This window comes from Ostrea edulis, chromosome 10 (genome assembly GCF_947568905.1).
Source record: "Ostrea edulis chromosome 10, xbOstEdul1.1, whole genome shotgun sequence".
Classification (NCBI taxonomy): Eukaryota; Metazoa; Mollusca; class Bivalvia; order Ostreida; family Ostreidae; genus Ostrea; species Ostrea edulis.
The window spans coordinates 15,428,296-15,446,190 of record NC_079173.1 but is presented as its reverse complement, the minus strand read 5'-3'; the positions used below and the strand labels follow the sequence as shown (position 1 = coordinate 15,446,190).

The following is a 17,895-nucleotide window of genomic DNA, read 5'->3' as shown; positions in this document are numbered from 1 at the left end:
TGCTGTACAAGTTGAGTTTATGAGTATTGTAAAAGTTGAGCGTTCTATGTGTATTGTACATGTTGAGTTCTATGTGTATTGTATAAGTTGAGAGTTTTATGTGTATTGTATAAGTTGAGTTCTATGAATATTGTTTAAGTTGAGAGTTTTATGTGTATTGTATAAGTTGAGTTCTTTGAGTATTGTTAAAGTTGAAATGTCTAAGTGTATTGTAAAAGTTGAGAGTTATATGTGTACTGTATAAGTTGAGTTCTATGTGTATTGTTTAAGTTGAGAGTTTTATGTGTATTGTATAAGTTGAGTTCTTTGAGTATTGTTAAAGTTGAAAGGTCTATGTGAATTGTAGAAGTTGAGTTCTATGTGAATTGTAGAAGTTGAGAGTTCTATGAGTATTGTATAAGTTGAGAGTTCAATGTGTATTGTACAAGTTGAGAGTTCAATGTGTATTGTACAAGTTGAGAGTTCAAAGTGTATTGTATAAGTTGAGAGTTCTACAAGTATTTGTATTGTATAATTTGTGAGTTTTATGTATATTTCATAAACTTGTTAACAGTGACTCTGTTCTTTTATCTTTTAGGGGTGGGGAGGAGGAAGGGGGTTCATGAGGTAAAAAAAAAAAGGGGGGGGGGCCTTAATGGTGAGTACCATGCGTCAAATTCTCCATAGTTTATAACCCATGTACATGAAATTTTTTAATTTGTTTAATATATTGTAATTTGCCAAAGGGTCAAAATCTCCTATTCTAGGAATATTCAGTATAAAACTCAATGCTTGTGATTATGATAGATCCCCAGAGTCATAAATATTAAAATTTTAGAAGAAAACTAAATGCTAATTATAATCATAAAAACATGCCCCACGCTGGGGCTTAAACCAAATTTCATAATTTTTCTAGGATATAATGCGTTTTCAGTATATGACCTTAGGTCTAAATCCAAGGGTCATGAATTTCATGTCCAGGAGTAAAGAAGTTCTTTTTAAAACATATAATGCATTTTCAATATATAACCACCTTAGCCCCAACCCTGGGGTCATGGATTTCACAATTTTGGTAAAGAAGTAAATTCTTATTATAATTTTTATGGCCCTCAGGAGGAACGAATCATAAAATTCACTATTTTTGTTCTCCTTCACCTGTGGATGCTAGTCTGGGTAGAACAGATTCAGCCGTTCAAGAGAAGATAAAAATGCTCTAAAGTTTACAACCAATAAAACAGATAGCATTGATTCACCTGAGTGACTCAGGTGACATAAAAATGGTTGTTACATTAAATGAGAATGGAAAGAGGGACATCTATTGAAAGCAATAATTTTCACATTCCAAATTGAGAGTCCTATCAATAATAATTCTGTGTTGTTTCAATGTATTTTATTTCTTTATAAAATTTCAATTTGACATATAAACTTATACAATTGTATGAAATATAAATATAAGGCCAACCTTTTTATATAACATGTTTCACAAGACCCCCAACTCTATTTCAAATTTTTTCCCCCCATCAAACAAACAATAAAAAATGTTGACCAAATGAAAATCCAGGCCTGGAGGTTATAAAACTTTCACCGTACTCATACTCAAACTCAGCCATGTTTGTAGTACAACTCTGAGCAAGCTCCATGTGTGTATGAGAACGATTTTATAAAAGTTTTTTAACCTTCGCATTTTAGTAAGAGTACGATTTAGAGCACAGGTTTGAGTCGAGTATGAAAACATGCTCAAAAAAGTTTAATAACCTCCAGGCCCGGTTATTTATATCATGGGAAATTGGCTTCGTCAGCCCTTATGCATCCATTGGTTTATATACCGGCCCCTATCATACATACAACCTGGACATTATAAAAACCAATCCACACTTCACAGGATTTAGTTAAGTAGGAATGGGTCTGAGAACCAGAAAATGAACTTTTTGAGGCCTTAATTGAAGTATTCCCTCAGAACTCAGTATACATTTAGAAATAAATGTGACTGTACAATGTTTGTTTGAACTATTGAGAGCGTGTTTGTGTGTGTGTGTATGCCTTTAATTGTGGCCGAGTCATATTTCATCACATGTCACCTTTGCCCTTGACATACGACCTTCACCTTCATTTTCTGTGATTTTGTTTTGTCCTTTACTTTGAGACACCCGATAAGGTCTTAATGCAGAGAAACAGACACAAACTGCATAATAACTGACTTTCTTACTGCACCTTTTATAATTCATCTGCTATCACAGTGTAACATTTTTTTTTTTTTTTTTTACAATAACACATTTTCAAACACCTTAGTTTACAAATTTCTAGTTAATTTGCATTATTTTGATCAATCTTAAAATCAAAATCAAACAATACTGTATAAAATAAAACCCATGTTTTATCATTTCATTTTTCATAAACACAAGAATCTTGCAAAAAGGAGATTTCTGCCACACAGAATGGTGCATGATGGGAAATGATTGACTTTGTATATGGCACGCATTATATAAATAGATCATGCGGTAGAGAGTTATTATCACAGATCTCTTACACTGTGTGACACATGCTTCTTCTTTTTGGATTTCTTTTTGTGCTTTTTCTTGTCCTTCTCCTCCTGGTCGGACTCAGGATGGCCCCGCCTCTTCTTCTCCCGGTCCTCGTGATCCGATTCGGGCACATTGCTGGGTGATCGTGACCGAGACTCGGAGCGATTTTTCTTCTTTTTCTTGGATTTGTGTTTTGATGATTCTCGCACAGAGGCAGTCTCATTGTCTGATTCACTTTGCTGTAAAAGAGAAAGTGTAGAAATCTGAGAGAAATCATTTACCCCTGTCACCCAAATATCACAAAAACCAGGAAGTGCAGCATGACAATGATACAGTCAGTGCATCTTGTAGTTTCTATGAACTATTAATGGATTTTTGCACTTGAAATTTATGTTTATATCTATTTTAAAGTAAAGGTTTGAACAATTGCATTCTTAAAATTTTTTAATGCCAAAGATCTTGACCAAATTAATGTATACAATTAATCATTATTATTAATGTCTTCTCATTCACAACCTCTATCTGTCAAGTACAAATTTCTGATATCGTTTCATTGCAAAGTCGCGACCCTGACGTATAACTTCAAAGTCGCGACCCTGACGTATAACTTCAAAGTCGCGACCCTGACGTATAACTTCAAAGTCACGACCCTGACGTATAACTTCAAAGTCACGACCCTGACGTATAACTTTCAAAGTCACGACCCTGACTTATAACTTCAAAGTCACAACCCTGACATATAACTTCAAATTCGCAACCTTGACGTATAACTTTAAAGTCGCAACCCTGACGTATAACTTCAAAGTCACGACCCTGACGTATAACTTCAAAGTCACGACCCTGACGTATAACTTTCAAAGTCACGACTCTGACATATAACTTCAGTCACGACCCTGACATATAACTTCAAAGTCACGACCCTGACGTATAACTTTCAAAGTCACGACCCTGACTTATAACTTCAAAGTCACAACCCTGACATATAACTTCAAATTCGCAACCCTGACGTATAACTTTAAAGTCGCAACCCTGACGTATAACTTCAAAGTCGCGACCCTGACGTATAATTTCAGATTCTTTGACTAGTGACTTGGAATAGAGTCATGTCATAATATATGTTTATAAACTACCCTTCTGTCAAACACAAGTTTCTAACGTCGCTACCATTACAAAGTTGTGTGGCCTGGACAAACTTTTACCTCATTTTTCTTTTTACTAGCAACCTTGACCTTGGACAAATAAACTTTGTTCAAGGGCATCACAAATCTTTAGAGACATTTGTGCTGAGTATAAGTTTAAAACTTCTCTAATTATACAGAGGATCAACCATGGTTTGTGGTCTGATATGATTTATATTCAACAAGTTGTATGTTTTCAAGGCTTGGGGGTAGAAAACGCAGAACGAGTTGAATATGAATCAAAAGACCTTACACACTTACTATGATTTTATGTGTTAATACACACTGAAAGATAATAATTTTATGTTTTACTGCAGACTTATAGTGAGCTTACATCGCTTCGAGCTCACTCCAATAATTACGCAATTATGTCACAGATAATTACATGTGTTAATTACACACTTACAGATAATTATATGTGTTAATTACATACTTACAGATAATTACATGTGTTAATTACACACTTACAGATAATTATACGTGTTAATTACACACTTACAGATAATTATATGTGTTAATTACACACTTGCAGATAATTACACGTGTTAATCACACTTTTACATATAATTATATGTGTTAATTACACACTTACAGATAATTACACGTGTTAATTACACACTTACAGATAATTACATGTGTTAATTACACACTTACAGATAATTATATATGTTAATTACACACTTACAGATAATTATATGTGTTAATTACACACTTACAGATAATTATACGTGTTAATTACACACTTACAGATAATTACACGTGTTAATTACACACTTACAGATAATTATATGTGTTAATTACACACTTACAGATAATTACACGTGTTAATTACACACTTACAGATAATTATATGTGTTAATTACACACTTACAGATAATCATACATGTTAATTACACACTTACAGATAATTACACGTGTTAATTACACACTTACAGATCTCGATCGTGATCTTTTGTGTTTCTGCTTCCTCTTCTTCCTCTTGGCATGGTGATGTGTACAGGTGTCCTCCAGCACTGCCTGATACTCCTTAAAAAGTCGGATCCTCTCCGATTCCAGGGTAATGGCTTCAAACACTGGATCCTTCTCCAGCTTATCTTTCACCTTCAGGGAGAATGACACCATATCACAATATCTCAAAAGGAAGTTCTCAAATTTATAAAAATATGTCGGGAACTAATATGTTACCTCCTCCCACTTAGTGTCTGGTTCGATCGGGGGATGGAACACCTTCAGCGCCGCTCGGAACTGATTCTCCAGTTTACGCAGCTAACAATGAGAAACACAACATTAATCTATAAATCATAAACTGTTCATCTGGATCTATTCACAAAGGCTGAATTTTAGTACAAGATTTTGAACTTTAGCTCTGGCATTATTTTCTGTTGGTTACATAAATGATTACAAAATAAATCACCCCCATCCCACCCTAAAAATATTCCATCGAACAAAAGTGAAACAAGAATTCAGAACTGTAACACACCTTTCTGGCTTCCTCCTTCAGTCTCTCCTTCTCTCGGGCTTCAGCTTTCTCTATCAACTGAAACGTATCAGAAAAATAAAAAAGGGTTTGGCATGCATAACTGAAGTTCATAAGATACCTAAGATTTTGGACACATCAAATGAAATGGGATCTTCCTGTGTTTATTTGGGATATTCTATTATCTGATCAAACAACACTATAAATCGGTCATAAATACATGAAATGCACCAATAAAAAGGCTTTTTTGACGGATTTCAATTTTTGTTTTGCCATTGAATTTTTCAGTAAAGACATGTGAATAATGCAAAAATAAAAGGTGGTTTCATGGGAAAGTTTTTATTTGTGGTAAATTTGGGTTTTAAGCAACATCAAGACATTTACGAATAGTTTTACAAAATTCTCTAACAAATTTTTGGGGTATCCTATCTCCTTAAAGAGATGCAGATAATATAGCTCATTTGTTGATTTTTTTTGCGAGTTTCCCCAAATCATCTAATTATATTCTAATTTCATAAAAAGATAAACGAATGATATTTTTCAACTATGAAATGATTGCATGTTTGTCAAAAGTAATGCTAGGAACCAACTTATACATAATTATGAGATTGAATTTTTTGTCAAGGAAGCAAAAATTCAGGGAATCTAATTTTTGAAGATTATAATAATTTTAAACTTGGAAATAAATGCTGATAAATGCATAAAATTGTTATTTACAGAAAATGACTTCATCTGTACCAGTCATTTGGACTCAATTTAATATTATTTAAAAATTCGAACAAAATAACCATTACTATCCCATTAAACAAGCTGGAATTACACAATAACGGTCAGCGCTCCAAGTCAAATTTGCTAAATGGCGACCTAGAAATATTTCTGGTTGCCATTTTCAAAATATCTAGCCACCATGGTAAAAGATTTTGTAAATAAGACTTACAAGATTTTTTAAATTTGAATATTTTTCAAGAAAAAAAAGTAACACCCATACATGCATTTTGTTTGTTTTATTTTTAAAATAAATCGAACTGTGCTGTAAAACATGCTGGATGCTAACAAGTCAAGTATTTACTCTGGCAGAAGTTGTATTGCATTGGGCCATCCTACATAGTTTACAGTACGCTTCTGGAGAAACCAGCGTTCCACACACAGATTTTTTTAAAGTCCTCAATAAGTGGGCCTTCACTGCTTATGTGAATAAGAGCTTCTACTGTTGTTGGATCTTTTGCTGAACAATCAGTACCAGCATCAATAAGAACACTACATCCCGAGTTTGTAATTGCCTTTGAAAATTAGCAGCAACAGTTGCCCCGCTCGACTTACAGCTAATAATGCAGTCATGGACAAAGACGTGTGTGTCTCTTACTGTTCCCGTGAATAGTCACACTTCCACGTTTGAAAAATGTACACCCAGTCATGGCGAAATCGGACAATGGGTGTCCAGAAATGGTGGACGTTGCTGGCTGAATAGCCTAAAAACTTCTGCAAAAATTTTTGCCACCTCTGTATATCAACCACGAAAATTCCTTCAGCCATTTCAGGACTGGGGTTCTTCCTTAACTTTCACATTTCTCTTTAGACACTGCTATGTCATCTTTAGATGCAAAACTTTCTCGGACCGTGTGATTCTTGAATTTCTTTGTTACATGTACTAAGCTTCTGCTTTTTACAACTGAAAAATCCAAAGTGCTCTAAACCTCGTTTTCCTGCCATCTTGATAGCTTTCAAACGCGGCTTTGACCGAGACTGAAAAATATTCATTCATACCGCCGATCCCAATTATAAAATTTTACTGGATGCCCAAATTTTCTCCACTTGTGAAAATGCAACTTAATTATAATCTCTAGTCGTAAAATCGATTTTCTGTTGGCAAATGCGGCTGTTTTACCCGCAACTTGGAGCGCTGAGTAAGTGATAGTTTAACGTTATACTGTAACTATTGCGAGTTTGTGACAGATGAGTTACACTTCTATTCCTAAAGAGGTATTACACTTACTTTGTAATATAGGTGAACTTCGGTATCTCAAACACCAATATATCAGATACCATCAATATGTCGAAGTGATTCGGAAGTCCCAACCACTTATTCTTAAGTATTTTAACCTTGATATCTCGAATCCTCAGATATATTTTCTTGGTCGAGTTCGAGATAACGAGGTCTGACTGTGGATGAAGTAACACTTACACTGTTATAAGTGAGTTTGATGTTTCCGGTGTCCAGCCCAGCAGCTCTCCTGTCTGCAGCAATCTGGGAGGCAAAATCCTCAAACAACGTACTGACTTCTACGAGGAAACCTTTGTCCTTCAGAAATACAAGATAAACATATCATGTAACCTTTGTCCTACAGAAACACAAGATAAACAAATAATGTAACCTTTGTCCTACAGAAACACAAGATAAACAAATAATGTAAACTTTGTCCTACAGAAACACAAGATAAACAAATAATGTAAACTTTGTCCTACAGAAACACAAGATAAACAAATAATGTAACCTTTGTCCTACGATAAACAAATATTGTAAACTTTGTCCTACAGAAACACAAGATAAAGAAATAATGTAACCTTTGTCTACAGAAACACAAGATAAACAAATAATGTAAACTTTGTCTACAGAAACACAAGATAAAGAAATAATGTAAACTTTGTCCTACAGAAACACAAGATAAACAAATAATGTAAACTTTGTCCTACAGAAACACAAGATAAACAAATAATGTAAACTTTGTCTACAGAAACACAAGATAAACAAATAATGTAAACTTTGTCCTACAGAAACACAAGATAAACAAATATTGTAAACTTTGTCCTACGATAAACAAATATTGTAAACTTTGTCTACAGAAACACAAGATAAACAAATATTGTAAATTTTGTCTACAGAAACACAAGATAAACAAATAATGTAACCTTTGTCCTACAGAAACACAAGATAAACAAATAATGTAACCTTTGTCCTACAGAAACACAAGATAAACAAATAATGTAAACTCTGTCCTACAGAAACACAAGATAAACAAATAATGTAAACTTTGTCCTACAGAAACACAAGATAAACAAATAATGTAACCTTTGTCCTACAGAAACACAAGATAAACAAATATTGTAAACTTTGTCCTACAGAAACACAAGATAAACAAATAATGTAAACTTTGTCCTACAGAAACACAAGATAAACAAATAATGTAACCTTTGTCCTACAGAAACACAAGATAAACAAATATTGTAAACTTTGTCCTACAGAAACACAAGATAAACAAATAATGTAAACTTTGTCCTACAGAAACACAAGATAAACAAATAATGTAACCTTTGTCCTACGATAAACAAATATTGTAAACTTTGTCCTACAGAAATACAAGATAAACAAATAATGTAACCTTTGTCCTACGATAAACAAATATTGTAAACTTTGTCCTACAGAAACACAAGATAAACAAATAATGTAAACTTTGTCCTACAGAAACACAAGATAAACAAATAATGTAAACTTTGTCCTACAGAAACACAAGATAAACAAATAATGTAACCTTTGTCCTACAGAAACACAAGATAAACAAATAATGTAAACTTTGTCCTACAGAAACACAAGATAAACAAATAATGTAAACTTTGTCCTACAGAAACACAAGATAAACAAATAATGTAAACTTTGTCCTACAGAAACACAAGATAAACAAATAATGTAACCTTTGTCCTACAGAAATACATGTAACCTTTGTGATACAGAAACACAAGACCATTAAATGACCACAGTAACCTACTTTTGGGTCACAACACACCTTCCTTCCAAGATGCATCATCTGACTAAGTTTGATTGTCATGGACAAGCCTTGCAGTGTGAAAAATATGACCCAGATATGAAAAAGCTAAGAGGATAGACCACAAAGCCCTCACCATAATACTGCCCATCAAAATACAGGTGTATAAAACAGTGTACATATACTAATCAGGTTAATATTTCAGAAACCGACTAACAAATACATGCAGCTGTACTTTAATTCTGTCAGGAGTCACAAAAGTATGCAAGACTTTTCACGGAAAATCTTCTCTCTTGACTTTGAAACACGTAGGTGAACAAATTCAAACAGTTACTTATATATTTTTTTTGCAAAAGTAAATTTTTTCAAAATGTGCAATTTATTAATGCATTTGACAAGATGGCAATAGAAAAGTACAAAGTTACATGTATTTCTAACATCTGACATTTTACTAAGAAATTTACTACTGCCTGATTCATAACCATTTTTACCTTTAGAATTTCTTTCACAATTTTCTTCTCATCATGGAACCTGGCTTTGAGATCTTCCACGTAAAATTTAAAAAGGTCAAGAGGAGTGGATCCTATCAAATGTAAAATGAATAATGTTAAAAATAACAATATTGTAACATCACATACTGTAAAAGTTCACAAGGATTTCATTTCAGATCTGTTACTTTCACTACAAGCAGCAGTTATTCACGAACTTAAAAGCTTTGAAGAGGTATTTGTACTACGATGATTAAAGAAAACTTATTGCAGTATACGAATCTGTGATATCAAGATTACAGTATCACCACTCTGTAGTCTGATATTCCAGCATACCACATAAAATGTCATCATGTTAAAATTGGTGAAGATTAAAAAGTTTAATAACACTTAATTAGAATAATTATGATTTTAAATTAATGATATTGATTTAAATACATTGAAACTTTGCTTCTTTGCTGATTACTCTAAATCGATAGCTGAAAGGGAATCTATCGTAAAATACAAGTTTTTGATGAACTGTATACCTGCATAAATCTGGTTATTTTTAGTGTAGTTAAATCGACAATTTACAGGTCTACGAAATATCCAGTATTGTTCTTTAGTGACAGAACTAATTTGCAAAACTGAAGTCCACAAAATTAATCTATTGTAATTTGTTAGTGACTTGTAACTAGAGGCCCATGGGTCACACCGCTCACCTGAGTCACCTTGGTCCTGCCATTGTTCAGCTGCTGTGATGTAGGGGTTTTCCTGGCTTATTTTTGAGTCCAGTTATCTGACCCAGAAACCATGATTTGAACAAACTTGAATTTACTTTTTCTCAGGAAGCTTTTATGTTAATATAACTTTTTCCGGCCCAGTGGTTCTTGAGAAGATTTTTAGAATTTTTTTCCTATATATTCACATGTAAAACTTTTATCCTTTTGACCTTGGCCAATGGAACTAGGCTTAGTGCCAGAACACACCCTCTCCTCAAAAACAACCTCTGTGTGCCTGTATGTACAGTGGGATAAGAACATCTGGTGACATGAAATAAACTGCCTGACCTGGTTGTCCCAACATGTTGGTGAACCGCACGTCTTGGCTAATGATCCGGTAAAGGTCCATCCACAGCGACATTGAATTTAATTTGGCCTGCTCATGTAACTCGTCCAACAAAACCTGCAACATTAAAAAGGAACAGATATAGGTCAAATGAAAACACACCAGGAAGTCCACTCTGTTCATACAGACAGACAATACACTCTTCTTTACCAGACTAACAACTCAAAGGGAAGCCCTCTCTTTTCTTACAGACTGACAACACACCAAGAAGCCCCATCTTTTCTTACCGACTGACAATGCACCAGGAAGTCCTCTCTTACAGACTGACAATGCACCAGGAAGTTCTCTCCTACAGACTGACAATGCACCAAGAAGTTCTCTCTTACAGACTGACAATGCACCAAGAAGTTCTCTCTTACAGACTGACAATGCACCAGGAAGTCCTGTTACATACTGACAATGCACCAGGAAGTCCTCTTACATACTGACAATGCACCAGGAAGTTCTCTCAATTCTTACAGACTGACAATGCACCAGGAAGTTCTCTTCTCTTACATACTGACAATGCACCAGGAAGTCCTCTCCTACAGACTGACAATGCACCAAGAAGTTCTCTCTTACAGACTGACAATGCACCAGGAAGTCCTCTTACATACTGACAATGCACCAGGAAGTCCTCTTACATACTGACAATGCACCAGGAAGTTCTCTCAATTCTTACAGACTGACAATGCACCAGGAAGTCATCTCCTACAGACTGACAATGCACCAGGAAGTTCTCTCTATTCTTACAGACTAACAATGTACCAGGAAGTCCTCTTTTCTTACAGTAACAGACTGATAACTCACCAAAAAACCCTCTCTATTCTTCCTCTGTTGTCGCTTAACTCTCCGTCTCTCTCGTTCCTTTTCGTCATCATTCTCTTGTTCTAACAACCTGATGTGCTCCTCAAAACAAATTAATGCATCTTCCTTATCCATATCTATAAAGACAAAATTAAGAAATTAGAACATGCAAAGGACTAGATTTACTAACACTTACGTTTGGCCCTAATGTCACTTTAAAGTACACATATAGCAGAAATGTTTCTCAATACAGTGTATCTTTTTATAGAGTTGAGATAATAATATAAGTAGTGAGTCACATATTTATTTCAATATCACATACATGTGTATTTCCCTTCATTTTCTTTCAACTGGCCAAAACTCGCTACATTTTGTTGTAAAGAGTATTTATATATAGTCTACTTGTATAATAGTGGTAAGAAAGCTAGTGATGAAGTGTTGCGTCTCCTTTTGTACAATACATGCTGGAAATATGTCATTCAATTTGAAAGACATTAAATAAATCACAATATCTATTGTGCACAGCAAATCTTTTAAGTTTTGAACTAATGCAGGGAACTTTCTTGAACTCAGATTTGTCAAATACTTGGGATACATGTATGTCGAAGTGAGCAGCTAGTTCCAGTCCTGATTCCGGAAACCTCGAGTATCTCATGCAGAAAAATCATGAATACTCCATTTAAAATTTCAGTCCTAAGCACAATAGTTACCTGATTTATATCGCAATCGGGCTAATTTTTCACCTTGTTGAACACAATGGTATAACAAAAGGGTAAATTTTCATTTCCCGATCTACCCGCACTTCCTAAAGTTTGTCGCAATTCACACCTTCAAACACCGGCCTTGATTCCCTGATCCTTGATTTTGTTAAATAAACAACTCAGATTTTATTAATCAACCACACAAGACCCTGCATGTTGACAGCTTGGGTATAATAATTGATTCAGAGGGCTGACTACACAATATCACTGCTGAACTATTTAATTGCTTTATTGCATTTTCGAACTAAAGTGCTAGGGGCGATAATTCCCAGAATAGTCTTGCTCAACCGAAATTGAAAGTAGGAATCGCGCTGTAATTGAAAAATATACAGTCGTTAAATAAAGGTAATATTTCGTGAAATTACACGTAAAGGTTGTAAAAATCATGGTCATTGGTCGCGTCAGACAGGTGGTCGTTCAATACAGGTACAATATATAGGGTAACGTCTGGGGGGAACTTTTTATGGTCACATACGACAGTGAGTCGCTTAATACAGTGTGTCGAGTTTTGACTGTATATCATATTTTTAAAAATGAAATTTATTTCTTAATCAATGTTTTCAAACTGGATGAGCACGAACAACAAATGTAACAATCTCTGACTATAACAAAAGTACTCAATTTGAAAGTGAATTTCAAGGTCATCGGTAAATTGTGGGGTTTTGAACAAGTCACAACATCTGTAACATCTCAAACTGTGATACTAGACTACATACCATTAAGGACAAGGTCGTTAGTAAATTGTGTGATACTAGAAAACGTACTGTGGAGGTCAGGGTCATCAGTAAATCGTGGGTTGTCTAACAGCATCTGTGAAGCCTCGGACCACGTCGTGCAGAAAGTCAGACTCGGCATACTGTCCAGGATCTCTGTGAACACCTTGGTATTTCGTTTCCTTAGTGATTTTGACTCTTCCTGAATTAAAGAAAATGAACTCAAATGAAGAGAAGAATAATGCTCCTGTACTATACCAAACACAACTAAAACTTCTCAAAACAAGATGTGTCTGAATGACACAAATACCCGCATTGAGAAGCGAGTCCCGTTTGTTATCAAATTTCCAAAAAACCTCCCATTTTAATTTATACTTATCATTATATGTAGTTTATTATTTTATTGGAGTATAGATGATAACTAATCATTTTTGTGTTAATTAAATATTTGGTCAAGTTTCTTTTACAATAATCATATTAGCTAGCAACACTTTAGTTACTATATGTAATTTAACTGTATATCGCAAAGTGGTTCCTTGGCATAATGAATAGAATGTTCCTTTGTCACACAAGAGACTCTGGCTTCAAGCCAGCAAATTACCAAGTATTATCCTGAATCAACTGGGTTGTTTCAGTTTACCAGACATGATTCCTAAGAAAAGAAAAAAAAAGCTGAAGAGGGGTCTGGGGGTCCTCCCCCAGCGGGGTGTCAAAATGGCTATTTTAACATTTGAAAACCCCTCAGGAATGACCTCCAGAGACCCATATTAAAGTTGTGAAGGTTTGACTACCTTCTCCAGCCATTCTCATTTCCATACATTACGTAGGCCCTTATCGATAGTTATTACATCGCCATCTCGCTGCACAACGTGTGCAGACATTGTTTTAAAACGAGATCAGTTACTTAAACAAACTGTTGATTGGAGAAACTGAACAGCGAGACGACGATTCCACCAATGAACAATCAGCAGACATATATAACTTGAGGAAGCATTTTACAACAAGAAAACCCCGCATCCATGACGGAAAATTCCGGAATACTAACAAAAGCGGATTTTAAAATTTAGAGCGGAAATGAGAAATCCGGAAAGCGGAATTCCGCTTTAAAGCGGAGAAAAATCATGTCTGGTTTACTCAATATCAAAAATTTGAACAAGACAAAAAACAAAGTTACACAAAAGAAACAGTGATAGTGTGCGTATTTCTGTGCTCTATACAAATACAGTAGGGCATCAAGTACATAGGAAGAAACCAACAGGAAGCATAGTAATTGCATATATAAACAGGCAACTCCAAAGTGTTCTCAAGACATGTCAGAAACCAAATTTCTATTTTCAGTATCAACAGATATGGCAAATAATCCTAAATGAAAGCCGAAGTGAGCTTTCTAAGTAAAAATCCTATGCTGTAAATATACACTTTTAGTACATAAGGTATTCCATCTAAATCTACTTAGGAAAAGCAAGACAGAATGCTACCCCCCCCCCCCTCCCCTCCTTAAATCCATCTTGATTGTTGTTATAACTATGGCAAACAAGCATAAATAACATGAAGTCTGAATGATTTCTATGTGTGTGTTCCTGTGTGCACTGAATGTGAATTGAATTGGCAACTAAATACTATGAGAAATAGGGAACCAGCTATAGGTAAATACTATGAGAGATGGGAAATCAGCTATAAGTAAATACTATGAGGGATAGGGAACCAGCTATGGGTAAATACTATGAGGGATAGGGAACCAGCTATAGGTAAATACTATGAGGCATTGGGAACCAGCTATAGGTAAATACTATGAGAGATAGGGAACAAACTATAGGTAAATACTATGAAAGATAGGGAACCAGGTATGGGTAAATACTATGAGAGATAAGGAACCAGCTATAGGTAAATACTATGAGAGATAGGGAACCAGTTATAGGTAAATACTGAGAGATAGGGAACCAGCTATAGGTAAATACTATGAGAGATAGGGAACCAGCTATAGGTAAATACTATGAGAGATAGGGAACCAGTTATAGGTAAATACTATGAGGGATAGGGAACTAGCTATAGGTAAATACTATGAGGGATAGGGAACCAGCTATAAGTAAATACTATGAGGGATAGGGAACCAGCTATAGGTAAATATTATGAGGGATAGGGAACCAACTATAGGCAAATACTATGAGGGATAGGGAACCCACTATAGGTAAATATTTTGAGGGATAGGGAACCAGTGATTGCACTCTTCTTACCTTCTCCTTTTTTGCAAGCATATGAACAACATCATCAAAGATTTCTCGTCGGTCTCGATCCTCCACTCGTCTCCATACATCCTGGTCACCAAAAAGATCATCTGCTTTCCTGTGCATTAAACATATTAAAGATATACAGTACAGGAATTAGCATAAATGATTACTCAGCCTGAATTCTAAACCCCTGCTACCCCCATCTCTTCTTTTTAAGGGCTGTTATAGCATGTTTTGGTACAAGGTCCAGGTCCCTTTTAAATTAAGCAGCAAGTTAAATGAGGTTTTATTTTACTCCATCTTCCAATGTACACGCAGGTGATGTGACATTTTTTTGTTTTCCAATGAGTGTGTGTTCTTGCATAATTACTATTTAACTTATAAACAAGAGGCTTACAGGTCTTATCGGTCACCTGAGTACTAGTCAAAAGTATTACCAAAGACAAAGTAATCTAGAAAAACATTTCCTGTTCTGCATATCTTAGTCAGCTATATTTTTATATTCAGCAACAGTAAATCACAAGATGCATTTTGTTTCTCTTACAGATGTGCAATCGGAGAGAAAAAGATTCTTGAATAATGGTCAATAAATGGCAGTGCAAAAGCCCTGAAATTTACAACTAAATTACCCTTGTTCCAAATTTGCTTCATACCAAATTTGAAAAGAATTGAAAGGGTAATTATCAAGAAGTTAAATATGTTCAATTGCACGATGACGGACGCTAGCTGACCAATTGCAATTGCTGAGTGACTCAGAAGACCTAAAAATATATGAAGGTATGAATGCAATGCTTTGCACCATCATACTTTTTCATGAAACACTAACGTGCACTTCATGAAGTACGCTGGAGTGAAGTGTGACAGTTCATACCTGCATGTATTTTCAAAAGTGAAAATTATTTCTTAAATATCACTTCAGTTATTCAGCCTACAGATATACATATACTTTACATATTTACAATTCATTATAAGAACTGACAGCATTTCTAGCAGTTATACCAGTATTTGACGTTGGAGTTCATTTTGTCTGCATGAAGAAGGAAGTGTTCCAGATCCTCCTTAGCCTGTTTAGCTCGAAGTCGCTGCTCCTCCTGAAAAAGCCACCAAGAGTAGTGTGATTTTATAAAGACACCAAAATAATCAGCCACAAAGTTCCGTTAAACCTTCTAGAGATACCAAAGTCATTACGTCCTGTTTAGGTCAGATTGTACTGCTCTTAAAAGGAGATAATTTCTGTATTTCCCATTAATATAAAACAAAACAGCTCTCCGTTCAAACCAAACTCACATCACAAGCAACACATCCGTACACAGAGAGGAGAAAAGGCTTCAAGTCAGAAGTCCATTCTTTTTCCGAACTGAATAAAATATTCATTTTAAACAAAACACCAAAAAAATATCCCCATACAGGGTCTATAAAGCAGAGACCGCAACCTCTACTATGGCTTCCTAAGCTTGTTGTAATCAAAATGAAATGTTTATTGCTCATGAATATAGAGATCAGAATGTCAAACAGAAAAGTGGCCATTTATCAACAATTCAATCTTATCTGCAGTTGCTCTCAAGATTTAATGACATCTTGCTCGTCAATTTAATTGTGACCACTTTAACAATACAGTAGAAGAGCTGAAATCATATTGTTTTGTATATCGCACATCCTGTTCTATTACATTCCTGTGCTCACTGAAATGAAGATTTCTTAGCAAGAGATTAATATAACACATCTCTGTGTAATGAATCTAGCCCCACAAAGTAATGTTTCAGAGACAATTATATAAAGGAGACTGAGATAAATCTTTAACATAAGATCTATCCATGCAACAGATTCTCTAACCCTTTACACAAGTGATTGCACAGAGAATATTTACAATTAAAACAAACTCTCTGACCTTCTCCTCTTTAGCTCTCTTCGTCTTGTACTCGTTAAACGCCTGTTTCCTCTCGTTCAGCTGTTTGAGGGCTCCGTATCGCGGGTCGTTCACGATCAGCTTCAGCGCTTGCTCCCAGCTTGCATTTGAGGACACACCCTACACAAAGAAATCAACGCATAATTTCTAATTTAAAAAAAGATAACAAAATAGTAAATATTATATACATTTAACTATACTTTTATTGCCAATATTTATAATTCAGCACCACTAGTTTTAGTCAGACAATTAAGAAGTTGGGCTGCAATGAGGTAGCTGAGCTGCACTAGCGTGGCCTTCCCTGATTTTCAGGGAGAGCGGAGGAAAAAGAAGGGGGGGGGGGGGCCCTCACCTTTTCCTTCAGTAAACTTTTAAATGCCTCCATTGCCTCCTTTTTGTTTTTGAAAACAAGGGGGACAACCTCCTTCTTCGGCTTCTCCTCTTCTTCATCACTAAACATTAATAGAAAAAAAAATTCAAATCAAAGATTTTTCATAGCAAAGAAATTACCTCTGTCAAATACGACAGCACCATTCTAACAAGAGAGCCATGGGTCATATTGCTCACCTGAGTCACCTTGATTCTGCTGTTATTCAGCTACTGTGATTTTTAAAAGATTATTCCATGCAATTTTTTACTCCATATTGTGGCCCCAACTAATGGGTCACAATATAACCACGATACCAGGTCACAATATAACCACGATACAAAGTCACAATATAACCGCGATACAAGGTCACAATATAACCGCGATACAAGGTCACAATATAACTGCGATACAAGGTCACAATATAACCGTGATACAAGGTCACAATATAACCGCGATACAAGGTCACAATATAACCGCGATACAAGGTCACAATATAACCGCAATACAAGGTCACAATATAAATGCGATACAAGGTCACAAGGTAAAAATCATGGTATGAAATGTAAGGTCTTATCATAAGAAATCAAAATACAAAATATGAAAGCCCTACATTAAACAATTC

General features: G+C 35.1%; 1 protein-coding gene across 2 annotated transcripts in view; it reads right to left on the bottom strand.

Moving 5' to 3' along the window:
* LOC125666888 (pre-mRNA-processing factor 40 homolog A-like) overlaps window positions 1-17,895 on the bottom strand; it is a 36,055-nt gene that overhangs the window by 4,342 nt on the left and 13,818 nt on the right. For both annotated transcript variants that reach the window (XM_056152075.1, XM_056152074.1), the window contains 13 exons: window positions 17,256-17,355; window positions 16,886-17,023; window positions 15,997-16,088; window positions 15,004-15,112; window positions 12,821-12,971; window positions 11,299-11,432; window positions 10,452-10,566; window positions 9,406-9,497; window positions 7,339-7,455; window positions 5,160-5,216; window positions 4,865-4,945; window positions 4,613-4,780; window positions 2,507-2,740 (listed from right to left, as the gene is read on the bottom strand). In XM_056152075.1, the coding sequence (XP_056008050.1) occupies window positions 2,507-2,740; window positions 4,613-4,780; window positions 4,865-4,945; window positions 5,160-5,216; window positions 7,339-7,455; window positions 9,406-9,497; window positions 10,452-10,566; window positions 11,299-11,432; window positions 12,821-12,971; window positions 15,004-15,112; window positions 15,997-16,088; window positions 16,886-17,023; window positions 17,256-17,355 (1,588 nt within the window). The remainder of the gene's footprint in view (window positions 1-2,506; window positions 2,741-4,612; window positions 4,781-4,864; window positions 4,946-5,159; window positions 5,217-7,338; window positions 7,456-9,405; window positions 9,498-10,451; window positions 10,567-11,298; window positions 11,433-12,820; window positions 12,972-15,003; window positions 15,113-15,996; window positions 16,089-16,885; window positions 17,024-17,255; window positions 17,356-17,895) is intronic.